This window comes from Seriola dumerili, unplaced genomic scaffold, assembly GCF_002260705.1.
Source record: "Seriola dumerili isolate Sdu_G_001 unplaced genomic scaffold, Sdu_1.0 BDQW01000092.1, whole genome shotgun sequence".
NCBI lineage: Eukaryota > Metazoa > Chordata > Actinopteri > Carangiformes > Carangidae > Seriola > Seriola dumerili.
This window is the reverse complement of record NW_019174347.1, coordinates 1,822,724-1,838,952: the sequence shown is the minus strand read 5'-3', so window position 1 is coordinate 1,838,952 and position 16,229 is coordinate 1,822,724. Positions and strand designations below refer to the sequence as shown.

Below are 16,229 nucleotides of genomic sequence, written 5' to 3'. Positions count from 1 at the left end.
CAAAGATGTGTCAGTCCTCAAGTATAATAAACTTTATTTATACATCACTTTTCTCACTTTTCTTTCAGTCCCGCAGGGAGAAGTGGAACAAATGCAGCTCAGATACAAAACATTTGGATTTGGAGTGAATGAAGTGTGATGAATTAGTTTTCTCAACTGTGGAAACTCCCGTATTCCCTGAATGTGTAAAGATAGAGCATTAGTAAAATAATTTGTTTCCAATGCAAGCAATTTATTTTAAGCTTCTTCCATCATGTGAACCATAATTTACTCTAGTGTTTTTTATTCAAAAAAAATAATTTAAAGCAGCAATTACATACCTTTTTTTTTTTGTCTCTGATCCCTTAAAGGTCATGTCCACCTGCAACCCTTCTTCACAGGTTGCACGTCTATGGATTTTTGTCATTTTTTTTACTACTTAATACTAGATGTCTGAAGAGGTAAAATAATCTTAATCTTAATAATTTATCTTCCGCTTTTTTCTTGTTCATCATCTCATGACCCCTCAGATTTAGCTTATGACCTCTTATGTAGGCCAGACTAAAAGTACAAATAAAAAATTCAGACTTGTAGAATGACTTAACAAAAAAAAAACGTGATTGGTGGTCATTTCATTTACACATCTGCAGATACGCTCTCATTTTTTCAAGACATTGTAACTTGTTTTAAATAAATGAAAGCACATTTTCAAAAGTTAAATGTCCTATAATTGTGGAAACACTGATTCACTTCATTTCATTTAAAACAAACAAGTAAGGACATGAGAAAATTTTAAAATACCTGCTATGCACCAACTCTTGCTTTGCATATTTTATAATATTAGGACCTCTAAACCAGTAGGGTCAGGGCTAGATAGCACACTTTACATGTCTTTTATAACTTTGCTGCATTTGTCCGTTGTTAATATAATGAGCTCCCTGCTAACAGACATTTAAATGAATTTAAACAGACTTTTGAAGATGACATTTATCTCCATCAGAGTGAGCCATAAAGTGGCTGGTACGAAGTAAGTTTATCTGAGAAGCTGGTTGTAGTCTACGTGCACCATAAACCTGATAACAGCGTGTTATTTCTTAATGTGACTGTAGCAGGTCATAAGGATCTAACTCAAAAAGCAAGTTAAAGTGTTGTAATGTTTTATGAATAGAATGAAGTTCACTGTAGATGAAATGGTCCAGTCTTAGCATCTTTATGTCACTCTAGGTAGTTTCAAAAAGTGCACTGAACTTTGACGGTGTGCACTGTTTAAAAGCTGCATTCATTTTATTACTGAATTCGCTCTTGGTGTTTCCCCAGTCAGTGTTTTGTTGTAGGGTTGGGGATCAATAAAAAAACAAACAGGGAATTTGGTACTCATTCACATTCCCATGCTGCCTGAAACTCACAACAACCAGTTGGAACTTGCAGATATAGACAGACACCTTGTTTTCCACACTATTAACATCAGTAGCATCAATACATATAGAAGTGAGGACAGCGATGCACCAAGGTGATGTTAATGTACTCTTGTATAAGCATTTCATCAAACAACATGTAGCTTAGTCATAGGGCAGATGGCCTTTATTAATATGATGAGGTCTTATTGGAAATTAAAAAAAAGAGAACTGTTGGTTATTGTCTCTTTTATTGTTGGGAGTGGCTATCTGTCCACTGTCCAAGGAAAATGAATCTTATAATCAATAGCCATCAGTTGGATCAGTTAAGTTGCACAATAAACACAAGAAGTTCTTCTGTACACTTTAGAGGTGAAACTGCAACTAATAATCAAAATTAACCAACCAATGATTCCATCCATAAAATCAAAAACAAAGTAGTGAAAAATATCCACCACCATCAATATCCATCATCAGGTTTCTAATAATTGCCTGAAGTAACAAGTAAAGTTCAATCACCTGTTTTGTCAACTATTAAACTCAGCATTTTAAGTTACAATGACAGAATGCAATACAGTTACTTGATTTTAAAAGAACGTATCAGTATGCTGCAGATGCTGTTTGCAGTGTTTCACGTCCCATTGAGTTATCATTTGAATACAAAAAGAAGGGAGGATAAGCTGAAACCTCATCTGAGCAGTGTGTCAATATTCTCAGTAAAATGAGCTCCTGATTTGACTGTCTTGCTTAAAAGAGAACAAGGCACTTCCAATTATATGACCTCTGTATCTCGGTTCAGTTGGAGTAATGTAAGTGTCTTCATCTTTAACGACTGTCTGCTGAAAGGATGCAGATGTTTTTACCAAAATGGCCTCCACAATGAAAGAAATTTAGAGTGAGAATATTTAAATGTCTTTATCATTTATAATGGACCCATGAAAGTTAAATGTGCCTTTTTGTCAGACATTAAGTTAATCATAACATTTCCCTTTGGCAGTAACGTCACATTTGGGTTTTTGCAGGATTGCACCTCGATCCTCAGTGGTAACAGTCATGCTGTCATGAAGTTGACTGTCGGTGAAATGGTCCAAACTCCGTTTGTTTATATGTGTGTATAAGTGTGTACCGAACAGGTGTTCTCCTACTGGGCAGCAGAGTAAATTCACAGTGATATACAGTGTCTCATCTGCTCAGACTTCAGCTTGTCTTTTGCTGTGGTGTCATTTCAGTTTCATTTTTCAGGTTGCCCTCTGCTTTCCTCTTGAGTTTTTTGTTGTTGCAAATTTTGCTCTTAGGAGCTGGCTTATGAGATGAAAATGGTGACCAGTAAACTACTACATTTACTGGGAGCTCCCAGCTGTAAATACGAGGAATTGCATGAGTGGGATTATAAAAAAAAACGTGTGCTTAGTCAAACATAAGTTGATAAGTGTTATCCCCAACTGTAGGTTGGAACATTCATATGAGCCTGGGGAACAGCCGTGGTAAATATGGGCTGGACAAAGACACATTATTATCAGATGTGTTGCTCTGAATTGTATATAAGGAGATGCCTTCCTCTGTCCCAACAGGCTTCAATCTTCTCACTGAAGAAGGTAGGAGCTCTGAAACATCTTCTTTAACTTTCTTTAAGGATTTCTACAGATACTATAATTAATGAAATACTGGTTTATAACATTTGCAGGTTAAAAGCTTGGAAGTAATTTCCAAGCCCTGAATTCTAAATTGTTTATTATAATGATACAAAGTGGAAATTGCTTGAATCCTTATATTCTGCAGGACATCTAAACATTTTAAGTTTTTATTCTTTTATTTTATGTCACTCTTATCCAGAATATTTACTACCTTTGATGCATGACACCTTCTTTTTGAATTTAACAGTTTCAAACTTTTACATTATTCATATGTTGCATGTTCATTACAGTCCTTCACTGCTGGAAATATGAGGCACCTGATCTTGGTTGCTGCGATCCTCCGTCTGAGTATCACAACTGACAAAGATATTAATGGAGTAGAGGTTTGTTTCACTTTCTTTGCTTTATTCATTTTACCATCGAATGTTTATTATCATCATTTTATTCCCATTGTTTTTGGTCAGTTTGATTGTGGTGTTTTTATGTGGTGCAGTATTTTTTAGTAAACATTAAGTTGGTCACATGTATCTCCTCTGTTTCCATTTCTTTCATTCACAGATGAAGTTTGGTGATATCATTTCTTTCCCACCTGTGTGTGAGGGAAAACTTGTCTACAAGCATTTTGCTGTTTATGTGGGCAACACAAATATTAAAGGAAAACAAGCAAATCAAAACATATTTCACCGCCTTAGTACGTGTACTTACTACTTACTACTACAAATATACAATACAGTGAAAAGCAACAATAAAACTCCATCATCTAACAGTTGAGCGAGAAAGTAGATTACCATAAGTTAGCATGTCTGTTGTTTGTTTGCTGATAGTCCAGAAACTAAAGTTGCTTTAAGAAAGTTGCAGGGTAGGAATATCCCAGTTATATTTCAGTTCCGTAAAGAGAGCGAGGGGAGTGGCAAGAGTGATTTTGTCCAATACTTTGGTTTATGTCTAAATACCTGCAGAACCAATAATATTCCCAGCAATGCCAGCAGAACTTTGTGTTTAGTGCTTATTAGCAAATGTTAGCATGCTAACATGCTTAACATGGAGAATGTTTTAAATATCAGCATGTTGACATTGTGAACATCTTAGCATGCTGCATTAGACTTAAATCACTATTGTGCCTATGTATGGCATCACAGAGCTGCTAGCATGGCTTCACACTCCTGTCTTGTTTTTAAGAATAGAGCAAATAAAGAACAATTGTGAATGTTTACATATAGTAACTCTAACTGTTTATTCTCTGCTCATAGAAAATCCAAGTCTGAAGCCAACCTGTGTTTTTGATACACTCAAAATAAACGATGAGCCAGAAGTGAACAATTACCTCGATGGATTCAAGGATGACAAAGGAAAGGAATACAAGAAAGGCACTGATGAAGAAATGAAAGCCCGCATCTTACAAAGATATAAGAAATGTAAATTATATCTTCTTCTTCATAACAACTGTGAGCACCTTGCTACCTATGTGCGTTATGGAGTGAAGGTATCACTGCAGGTAAGTGGCTGATTCAACAGTAAAACCTAACATCATTTTTGCTACTTCCTTGTCTTTTCACTACAGCATGATACCCAAACCTTTAAGCAGTGGTTCCTGACCTTTTCCAACTCATGGCCCACTTGAAAACTCAAAACTGTTGGTGACCCACATCCGAACATGTAACAATACATATAAAGGCCAAATAATGCCTTCACAGAGCATTTTTTATTTGAAGGGGGAGAGATCACTGGTTTATTCACCATCTGTCTCTTGACTCTCTTTCCTTTCAATGTTGCTAACCAGCTATCCATTTTGATGCCATGGATGTAATCTTTTAGTACACAATCAGATACGATGTGGTCCAGCTGGTGACAACCTAAAATGACCTGTCATTGTTTTTCAACATTTTTAATTTAATTATTTATCATTTTAATTTTTACATCTTTACATCAATGCCTTAAAGGAATAGTTTGACATTTTGACACCAATACAGTGATCTAACCACACATAGATTGCAAACAAATGATGTTGCCCTTTTTGGCACAATAATCATTTCAGTAGCAACAAGTAATATAAAATTACCTGGGGGACTACAATTCAGTGGCAATGTTGATGTACAGTGTGTTCTGCACTTGTGTTTTACTGGTCTCAGGCTTATGATAAAGGACTTTTGTTAAAGGCTAATAAAAACAAAATATTAAATACACAATATATATATGTTTTAAATGTACCACTCCTGTCCAGACACACTGAACATACTGTTGTTCCAAAGCTTTTTCCAAAGATTACTGTAGGTTTTCTTACTTCTGGGACAGACCTCAGAAGTTGTGCTTTCTCCATATGATGTACACTGAATTTAATACTGCCTGCTATTTATTGCCTCTATGTTCTGCAATAATAATGTACTTACTTGTCCATAAGGCTTCGATGAATAATAATAATAATCACTTTTGTTATTCTTTACAGTTCAACATGACTGGTGAGAAATTCTGCATAATGCCCAAGGCTAAAAAGATGGTGGAGTACGTAAGGAATACTACATCGTGCCCCTTATCACCCAACGGTTACGGCGACTAAGAAGTATTTTGTAAAGCCTCTCGGCTCGTCTTGCTCTCTTATGCTGTTTGCTTATGTGCTATGAACATTTGAAATTAAAAACAATCAGCAAGTGCTGTGGTTTTTTCATTGTCTCTGTTGGTGTAAAAACCTACACCGCCTCAAGAAACAGAATTTTAGCATTGCTTGACCACCAAAACTATTTTGACATCAATGATTTACATCAGAAATGTGGAACGACTCATCAAGCAGTCAGCCTTTTCATACTGCGTAGACAGGATGATAACATGCAGCCAGAGTTTCAAAGTACATCACAGCAAATATAACAGTAATAAATAAAGCAATACACCTGACCACCCTGAAGGGTGTTAAGGAGGAGTTAAATGTACATATAAATTTAGCAACATTCACATACTTTTTATCTGACCAAAACTTGAGACATTTGTACTCATATAATCCTATACTTTCATGATGCAAAATGAATTGCAGTGAGCAAGCAGGAGAGGCTTTAGTGTCTTGCCCCGGGACACTTGGACTGTATAAACAGAACCTGTATAACAAACATTACACACTGGAATACTCCAAGAAACAAGTATTAATATTTATTGTATCAGCTGCAGTCATGCTATATGACAAGTGACATTTATAACATTTAAAACCAGAGCTCTGGCATGAATAATGAAGTTTCTTTATGTTTCTCATCTTCTCAAGTGGCAAAAACTAAAGCCTTGAAGAGGACGAGTGTGAATGAGTGAAGGGCAGGATGAGTCTCGTGACCAGCTTGCAGTAGGGAAGTAGAGGTGGAATGCATTGCAAGTGAAGTCAATATTAAAGCATAAAAAAGCTCTATTGTCTGAAAATAAATAACAGCAGCATCTCTGAGCTCTGAGCCACACGTCACGTGATGGGAGCGAGCGAGTTTCCTTCATGTGACTCAAGGACTCATAAGACTGAGTTCCTGTACATTTTACATTTCCACCACTCCTTACATTCCTGGTTTACTGTATGATAGGTTTGTATGAGCAGTACAGGATTACTGATAACATTAGTCCACAACTACAACAGACACCAAACCAATACAAACAGTAGAGCTGGGTAGGTCAGTTTAACTGGTAGATCCACACATGTGAGGTACTCTTTAATAAAGGAATTGTTATTTGTATGAACAACATTTTTCGACAATGCATTAAAAAATCATTTTTTACGTTACATTTTAATTTATACTGAACTCCTAGATTTTTCATTTAAACAACTGTTTTTAAGTGAGATCATTTGCCTGGGAGAGATAATTTTCTAAAACCATCAATATCATGGGATGAGGCCGTTAAGGTACCAAGGTTTTATCGACAAACTGATAAGCAGTTAAAAACAAAACAGTGAATGTTGGATTCCTTTAGTCTCATTTTGTTCTGACACATTGGGGAAGAACAAGCTCAATATTAGAACACTCGTCAGGTGTGGAACTCCCACCACAGTGTAGTCTGCTTCACCGTCACCATCCTCATCAGCAAGTGCGTGTTGACAGTAACTTACTCCACAGGCCGGTGCCCTTGGCCTCCTCCATCTTCCTCAGGGTCTCGTCCCACTGGGTGAACTGCTTGGACAGCAGGAACATCTGCCAATCAGATTTTCAAGGGTCAGTGGGTGGAGTTTTCTCAGTTATTCTTATAAAGAGTTTCAGAACAGAGAAGAGCCAGACTGGTTCACAGCGGCCTCTTATATCCCCAAAAAGAGTACAACAATAAATTTGTAAATGACATGAAATCCAGTATTCCAATAGTTCTTTAACAGTTTGTGTATTATTATTTGACTTGTGGTAATAGAAGTGTACCATTTTGTGTATTCTTCAAAAAGCTTCTGACTTCCAGGGAATGAACTCGGTTTGGTCCTGTAAATAAACACGGAAAACAAAAGATGGAAAAAGGAGAGAGAGAGAGAGAGAGATAGAGAGAGAGAGAGAGAGAGAGAGAGAGAGACAAAGAGGCAGACGGAGAGAGGGCGAGGAAGAGGGAGGTTACCTGCTCTTTGATGTGGATCTGTGACAGCCGCTGCAACTTGGTAGCATGTTCTGGTACGTCTGTGAACAGCAGAAACACATGAGTACTGTAGTGTTTCCCCTCTATTCATCCAGCACCAACATAACAACACTGCATAACATCACTGAATAAAAAGGCTGGGAATTACATTCATTTTCTCACTAAAGCGTGATACAATATTGCCATGATGTTTAGATCTGAGAGTTTGACCACCGCTGAACACTGAACCACCAGATGCAGAACAGGGACTGGATGGAAATCGCATCCATAGAACTGGTATTAACAGCATCTCAGTTGTTTAGTAGATAAAAAGTATTAGTAGTCGCTGATGAATAACATTCACTAATTACTAACATTCAATTCCTAAGATGAACTGAGTTAAATTTGCTCAACAAAATTTCATTCAGAAGAGCTCCATCCTCTTTTAGTGCTTACCCTTTGCAAATTTCATACTTTTACATAAATAAACCTTTTAGCTTTTAGGGATCTCAAGCTTTCCAACTAGGAAAGGAACATGTCACTGAATAATAAATCTGTTACTTTATTAGACACCTGAGTGAATATGCTCCTCTCTGACTTTGCTGTCAGGGGTAAAATCACAGCAGATTTCCCTCTGTCCTTGATTTGCATGGTGTCCTGCCAGGTGAAACTCACCTCTGATGTAGGTGCTGTCCAACAGCGGCTGCAGGCCGTTGACCTGCTCCAGCAAAACAGCCTGGGAGAACAGAAAGTCCTCCTCTGTGCACAAACACACACAGCATCACAGTGAGGACTGAATCAGATGTGAATGTTGTTAGGTCTTTGACAAAACTGCTGTTAACTTATATATTAAACAATATGCCAACACTGACAACTTTAGATGTATAGCATTAAACATTAACTACTATTTAGCCGCATATACAATAAATCCATTATAAAAGTTAACAAAAACAATCCCTCTGATTCCTCCTGCTTCTTACCAGCGAGGATGAACTCCAGCTTCATAGCGTCAGGTACAGTGATGTGGTCGGTGAACTGGGGGTCCAGGTACTTCAGAAGGTCCTCAACTGCACCACAGCAACAATAAACACGATCAAAGACTCACCAAACACGGTCTTAAATCTGACTACAGAAAACTTTTCTCATGTCCTTAAACAAGACGTGAATAACTGTATCATTTTGAAGTAAGAGTAACTTGATTAAATAATATATATAGTCACAGCAGGTCTGTAATCAAGGTTGACTGGGCAGATGCAATACAACGTGTGACTCACTCTTCTTGTGCAGGATCTTTACTCGTTCTCTCTTGTTGGCCATGTTGGTCAGACCTGCCTGGATCCTGGCCAAAGGCTCTGCACACTGCAGGACAGAGGACAATGATTTGATTTAATATCAGTGAATACCAAGGATACTAAAAGGTGTCTGAGTAGCCTTTTTGTGCAATATATGCTATTATGCCTAACATAGTAGAAAAACACAAGTTCATGTGGCAGAGGAATTACAGTTTGTAGTAACACAATTTGAACTTTCCCCTTTGATTTACACCCTGTTATCCCCTTGTGAATGCTCAAAGGAACATGGGAATTTGCTGTATGCAGGATAAACATGACAAACATTTGATTATGCATACTTGCACATCTGTATTTTTGGTCTCATTCTGAGTACAACTGGATTGAACGTGCTTTTTAGTTTAAAAAAAAAAAAAAAAAAATCATGCTTGTCATTTCAACTTCAACCAGCTTGCAGAAACATAAAAACACTACATAAGTAGGACATTGTGGCACATCGTGCCATTCCCGGGAATACAAATACCACACAGCAAATCCACTTCAATGCTCCTTTGTAAGCTAAAAGTGTTTCTCATCATATGACACTTTGATGATACGCCCCACTCAGTGGTTTAGGAGGACCACAAAATCTTCTTAGCTAATCTGCAACAAAATATGCACATTGACTATTATTAAAGCAGAGTTGCAGGTTGATGAATGTTTTTTCCCCCAAATTCCTGGAAACAAGCGAATTTAGGTAATTTCAATGAGATGTAAAACTTGATTAAGGTGTTAAAAAATCATAGTAAACATCGTCTTTATGTTCAGTAGAGACTATGCCATCCACCGCATTTTTCAGTTATTCACTTATTCGTTCTGCCTGTAAAATATCTCAAGTATGTAAAAACAAGTTCCCAAAACCCTCTTTAATTTTTAACTTGATTTCTAACTTTTGTATGACTACATAAATATTCGGCAGCAACATCAAACATAATTTGATTTGAAGTAAATGAGCTAACACATTTGGATTTCAGCATTGTTGATTACTGGGAGGCTAAAACACACAATGACACCGCTTGTTATAACTGACATCTGCTGTAAATAGGTGATCCAGCGACTGTTTAGCTGGCAAATATCGTGTTTCAGTTTTTAATCGTCTTACAGTTGTCACAGTTTCTACTAAATTATATCGAGTAGTCGCCTTAGAGCTAATGTGCATAACATAAAAAGGGCGTTCACTTATTCCCAGTGATAGAGCTATCGTTAGCTCTGCTAGGCTGGCAGCTAGCTAGTTTCTTTATAAGCGCCCTCTCTCGTCAAAAATTAGCATTATTCTGGCGAACCTTGACGGGTTTTCCACTTTTGTTTCTTCTCTCGCCGTATATACGACTCTCCAGCGCCTGAAGACGCATTTCCAGGTTGTCTGTCTCCAGTTTCTGCTCCATTCTTGACTCTGCTAATGAAAACAACAGAAGCTAAACAGCCTCCTCGTAGACGTAATTTCCAAGAGGCGGCGTCGCGTATGATGACGCGTCAGCAATCGGTTTAGAAATACGCTTATTTTTTGTGAAAAAAATACAATATTATATTATTATGTAAATTATAGACATATGTTTTTAAACTAAATGTTGTCATTGATAAATACGTCTCAATAATTTGTTCAAAAATTGCCTGTTTAAACATGTTTCTCGTGCCGTCGCTAGGGGTCGCTGTTTTGCGGTGGACGGGATTTTCAGCTGTTTTTCCGGTGACAGCCGGGGAATGACAGCATCGACAGTCACGGCCCTTCTTCCATCCAAGCTGACTGCAAAACATCGACAGAAAGTAAGGTTTTCCTCCCATATCACCGTCTCTTCCTCGCACACAGACAGTTACTGTTTGTGGACAATAATGACCATACACAGGAAGCAAGGGCAGTTGTTTATTGTCAACAGTTCTTTGCTATGTTTCCACTAGCTAAGTTAGCTTACCTAGCCCTCAAGCTAGCTCAGGTTTTGCTTTACAGCTGCGTAGTTTGACCGGTTTGGAGTTAGTTTTAAAGTCGAGCAGGTGAGTCACTACCTTCTACTGGACTATAACTTAGTAATAACTCCCCTAATGAATTGATAGGCATAGCTAGCTTACCTAAGATGAATTACTTCAAGGGGGTACTAGTTTATGTTGCACTGCCTATTTCATTGTGTTCATGTGTGGCTGAAAGTTTCCTTAATGCTTGCCTGTTTGCTCTGCTGTGTTGTTAACAACAGGAGGGTGTCTGCCTTTGGACTTCGGGTTCTGTGTTTGGGGAATTTGTTATTTATGTGCCACTGGGAGCAGAAGCAGCATGGCAGATGACAAGGACGTGTTGAGAGACGTGTGGTTCGGCCGGATCCCCACCTGTTTCACTTTGAACCAGGATGAGGTTACTGAGAGAGAGGCCGAGCCCTACTATGTAAGTGCAGTTGCTCTCTGACTTCACATGACCTCAAAACCTGAAGCCAGACCAAGGCTAATAGACTAACCTCCGTGCTCCATGCTGTATCTTATATTCTTCATCAGCAGGGTGTATACAGCTGAAAACTTACTCCTACTGAGAAAGTATAATAGGTAAATAGATAGTCTTTGTTTTCTCTGAGGGAGATTTGTTTTTACAGTCATAACACATTCCCTAACAGATGTCCACACAGCTACATACATATATACAATACATGAAATAATACACTTGCATGTATCACAGATCACACTTATATGTATGAACTCAGGCATAAAACATGTTCAGATCTATACAACAATGTAAACAAGGCACTTTGTGTGTTTAGGGCTAAAACCGCAGAAAGGACAAAAGCTCCTGCTAAAGTGAGCTCTTCGCCATTTTAAAGTCCTGTATCACTGATCAGAAGGCTGTAATGCGAAACGTAGATAGAGGAGGTGATCAATGTCATTTGCTATCATGAATTCTAGGCATGTGATGGCTCTGATTTTCATGTCTGAGAGATTGGGTGTATGGAGGCAATATGCGTGATGCTGTTAAGTTTGTTTTTGTTGGAGATGGTTTACATGGTAAAGAGGGAGTGGTTGACTTATTAAACAATAACAGGAAGTGGGGGACCACAGATAGTGCTCTGAGTTTGTCTATGACTTTGGTGGGATTGTTTGTGAGTAATAAATTATACATAATAGAAATGTTCTTAATGATGTTCATTCATTTGTCACATTACTGCTTTCTGTGTACACTTTTTGTCAAGTCTGGGAGCTGCTCATTTTGATTAGAGGCTGGAAGAGAAAGGGGCTTTTCACCCATGAAATGTTGTTAGCTCTTGGTTACAACCCATACCCATAACCCCCTTGTGCTTAAAATCTCAAAACATGCTTTTGAATTTATACTCAATATAAAGAAGAAGTGTTGTCTCAAGTAAGGTTTATTCTAGTGCATTAAGAAGCACGCTCTGGTGGTTACACTGTAGCTTGTGTGCACTTTGAAAATGTAAAATACATGTTAGAGGCAAGGTAAATACCATGTGGAGACTGAAAGAAAGTTTGATTGGTCAGCTTGTGTTTTTTTATGGTGATGGAGACAACACAAAAGCAGTTGAAGAAAGGCTCAGTAATCTGCTCATTTTCAACAAAAACATTTGACAAAGCCAACTCCGCAAACCCTCTCAACCACAAAAATGTAAACACAATTCATCTGTTAGTGATTGCACAGCAGTAGTCTCTCTTTGTGTGGCGAGACAATGCAAACCTTATCCATCACTGATCCGTATCATTAGGTGAAACATGACAATGAACTTCTACGCTGGCGTCACCTATAATGTCAAGTATAATCCCACCTCTAATGATTAAATGTAGTGTTTTCATTCAGATTAAGTGCCTAATGAGAACAGGGTATGTACTGTAAATAACTTGCATGCCTCAGAGCCAATCTGCTGGTTTCACCTTGAAAGGATAGATGCATCAGTTGACCAACGTCCTGGCCTAGTACCTGTAATTGTTCTCATTTTAATGCGCTGTCATCTAGCCTGATGTTGAGGCGACCAATGACCATGAATCCTTCACAGATGCTGGATAAACGATATGATATGTTTCACATATTAGGGGCCTTTTCTCTCCTTGTTGTTCTTGCTTCGTCTTCCAGATCTGTGGATTTAGATCTGCACAGACACAGCCTTGAAAGTACATTCTGCTTATTTGTTAAGGTCATAAACGTTGCACACAATCTAAATTTAGTCCCAAACGCCAGTGCAGCACACAGTAACAGCCTGTAATGCTTTATAATGCGTCTCTTCCTCTCTCCTCCTGGCTCTCCCAGCTGCTGTTACCCAGGGTGAGCTACCTGACTCTGGTTACAGACAAGGTGAAAAAACACTTCCTCAAAGTGATGAAGGCCGAGGACGTGGAGGAGATGTGGTTCGAGTATGAAGGAACTCCACTTAAGTGGTGAGAAAACGATCATTGGATGAGCTGATTTTTTTAGATTCTGTCTGGGGAAACGAGGTTGAGTATGTGTGAGTGCACTGTGCGATGGTACACTGGTGGATTTTTAGATTTAATATCTTGTATCACTGATCACACCATTTTGTGTTTATATGCCAAATACATATTAAAATATGTATTTTTCTCCTCTTATCAGGAATATACATTTTTATTTTCCTGATAGCTCCTGAGAGAAATTTTCTCCAAAAGAATTCTTTTAGCTTTACCCAGCTGATCCCTCCTTCCCTTTAAAAACTGGCAGTAGATTACAACTATAGCTATCACCAGGAGGCAGGGTCGGTGTTGTGTGTTGTATTTGTGTAAAAATAAATGCCCGCTCCATTTCCCCAAACTGATTTGTTTCCCGGGACTTTGACTAATCTCTTCCTTGTTTGTGTACCTCATTGTACTGCTTCATGTAAACATCCACTTTCTCCAACAAATGCCTTTCACAGTCAGAACTATGAGAGTGTGTTTACACCACCCGCAACTCGAGAGAGAAGTTACTATGAGTCAATTCATTCACAGCCAACAGAGAAGCCTCAGCCGGCAGATGCAGGCACAAAGTTCAGCCACAAGGTGTCAGTATCGCAACAGACAATAAAGAGCCAACTTTACGATGGCATCAAAGTCCCAGTAATTCCACTAAAACTAGAACAGTAGAGAAAGTGATCAAATGTCAGTGTTGGTGTTTATTTCTTTGTAATCATGTGAAAATAGCAAAATGGTTGCCAACTTCAGACTCTCAAATGTGATGTTCTGTAAGGAAAAAAAAAAAAAGAAGTGAATTTCAAATTCATTGTAAATGCAAAAGTGTGAGTTTTTTGTGACATTATTTAGATTACAGATTTAATACAGTTTGGCTTGTTGCCCTCATGAGAACTAGAATCAATCAGAGACATTGCTCTTGTCATTAGTGTGTGTGATTGACCGTTAGAACGCCTTGAAAAATACACTCTTCTGATTTGAGGCTGTGATTGAGAAAAGCATCTAACCTCAACTGGCTGAAACATTGTGGATCCACCCCTTTATAAACACAGGAAGTGATAGATAGAAACGTTGGAGTGAAACGTAAACTGTTTCCTGAAGTTCACACACTGCAACCAGAGAAAGCTGAACTCAACAACATGAGAAGAAAATGAAAAACTGACACCAGTTCTGTTTGCTGCCACTCAGAATCACATTATAGGTTACAGTTGAAATGATCAATCACTTTAAGACCTTTTATTCAAACAAAAGTTTTGTTCAACCAGCCTAAAATACAGTCTGTTAGAATAAAAGGATAATGTTTTTACACTTATTAATAAGTTTAACATTTTCCTGCAGTGTTTGGGACTTTTAATGAACTTTTAATTCAGAGGTCACATGCTGTTGTCAGTCTGCAGCTGCTCAGTTTAAAGATTTTCTAGCCAGTAATGGGAGTAACACTAGTTTCCTGGTGATGGAAATATTAACCCACTGGGAACAGCAGCTATTTACACAAGTAACATTATTTCCTTTTTGCGTTTCATGGTTGCAGGCACTATCCAATCGGAGTTCTTTTTGACCTCCATGCCTCCAACACTGTCTTACCCTGGAGCATCACTGTGCACTTTAAGGTAAGAGCCAGTCAGTGTGTGTGTGTGTGTGTTTATATTTTATCCCTAAATTCTGTGCACGTTTTGTGTTGCTTTATTCTAAATACAACAAAGCCGCAGTTGTGAATATTTTTATATAAACAATGAAACAAATGATGCATGTAATTTAAAATGGGAGGAACCCTTGTGGAGCCTTTTAGCCTCTTAGAGTTCATTGATGTGCTTTTAATGGCACGTTCACTGTGTTTCATTCTCAGCATTAACACAGTTTCCTGCAGCAGCTGTTTTGAGCAAACGAGCTCCGATCAGTCCACTGCACCTATCTGCAGAGCACCAAACAGCAGACAGCCAAATTTTAGCAACTATCCGGTGAAGGAAGTGGAACATTTAGCAGCTAAACAGCCACAAAGTTTTCATGTGTAACCAGGAGTTTGTTTGATAATACGTTTGCCAGCTTGTTTTTTGAGTTCTTCTTCCCCTTAGAGGTAAAAAATAAGTAAATAAATAAATAAGTAAATAATGCAGCTTTAAATAAAATGTTGGTCCTGTGAATGTGTCAGAGTTTTCCAGATAGTGACCTGCTCCACTGCCCGTCCAACTCTGTGATCGAGGCTCACTTCATGTCCAGCATCAAGGAGGCCGACGCCCTCAAGCACAAGAGCCAAGTCGTTAACGACATGCAGAAGAAAGACCACAAGCAGCTGTGGATGGGCCTGCAGAACGGTGAGACGCACACATGACCACACACACCCACACACACACACACACACACACACACACACACACACAATTCAAAGAAAACAGACGACAAGCACCTGTTGGGGGAAGTGACACAATCATACAGTCACACGTTCTCATTAAGAATCAGATTTACACATGTTATCTCACTGCTTGTAGACCTGCATGCAGATTGACACATACTTACACACACACGCACACACACACACACACACACCCACCCACGCACGCACAAATCTCTTTGTAGTGTGATAGCGGTCTTTGAAGCCACCACTTCCACCACCTCTCTCACCTACACACCCACAAGGCAGGTTGATTTCCTGAGGGCCGTTGGTTTTGATTGTGGTGTTTTGTTTTGGTGAAGTTAGTGCGCTGGGGCTGATGCATTGTGGGAGAAGTCACTGGGGCCAATGGGATGGATTCCTAAGTCTGGGGGTTAGTGTGGAACTTTGAAAAGCAAAACCCAACACACGGCGTGAGATTCCTGAGATCACTGCAGGTCGAGTTGATCAAACGAGGCGACAATAAACACTTTGACCACCAGTCATGTAGCCTCCCCTCTGGGGCAGTCAGGTCACCTTGTCTTAAGCATCAGCCCTACTTCTTCTGAATTACTAATTATTAGCAGGCAATAACTTT

General features: G+C 38.7%; 2 protein-coding genes across 4 annotated transcripts in view; one reads left to right on the top strand and one right to left on the bottom strand.

Moving 5' to 3' along the window:
- Nucleotides 1-7,386: 7,386 nt before the first annotated feature.
- Nucleotides 7,387-10,331, bottom strand: dctn3 (dynactin subunit 3). The gene is made up of 6 exons (XM_022746159.1): nt 10,167-10,331; nt 8,830-8,914; nt 8,536-8,622; nt 8,231-8,314; nt 7,559-7,617; nt 7,387-7,428 (listed from the first exon to the last, which is right to left on the bottom strand). The coding sequence occupies exons 1-6, from the start codon at nt 10,266-10,268 to the stop codon at nt 7,387-7,389; spliced, it is 459 nt and encodes a 152-aa protein (XP_022601880.1). The 5' UTR covers nt 10,269-10,331.
- Nucleotides 10,332-10,577: 246 nt separating this feature from the next.
- The window catches only part of atg5 (autophagy related 5), a 33,207-nt gene continuing 27,555 nt past the window's right edge, over nt 10,578-16,229 (top strand). For 2 of the 3 annotated variants that reach the window (XR_002665135.1, XM_022746189.1), the window contains exons 1-5: nt 10,578-10,647; nt 11,070-11,254; nt 13,112-13,239; nt 14,795-14,873; nt 15,413-15,575. Coding sequence is in view for 2 of the 3 variants with exons in the window: in XM_022746189.1 (XP_022601910.1) it covers nt 11,147-11,254; nt 13,112-13,239; nt 14,795-14,873; nt 15,413-15,575 (478 nt within the window). In the remaining variant the exon portion in view is untranslated. The remainder of the gene's footprint in view (nt 10,648-11,069; nt 11,255-13,111; nt 13,240-14,794; nt 14,874-15,412; nt 15,576-16,229) is intronic. The other variant, XM_022746190.1, reaches the window with a different exon arrangement.

Bases quoted from the DNA above. Each gene is read 5' to 3' on its own strand.
- dctn3 (XM_022746159.1), bottom strand. From the start codon at position 10,268: ATGGAGCAGAAACTGGAGACAGACAACCTGGAAATGCGTCTTCAGGCG. The intron at 8,315-8,535 runs GTAAGAAGCAGG...GTTTGTGCACAG, and splicing joins GCTGGAGTTCATCCTCGCTG to AGGAGGACTTTCTGTTCTCC. The intron at 7,429-7,558 runs GTAACCTCCCTC...GTTTATTTACAG, and splicing joins AGATCCACATCAAAGAGCAG to GACCAAACCGAGTTCATTCC.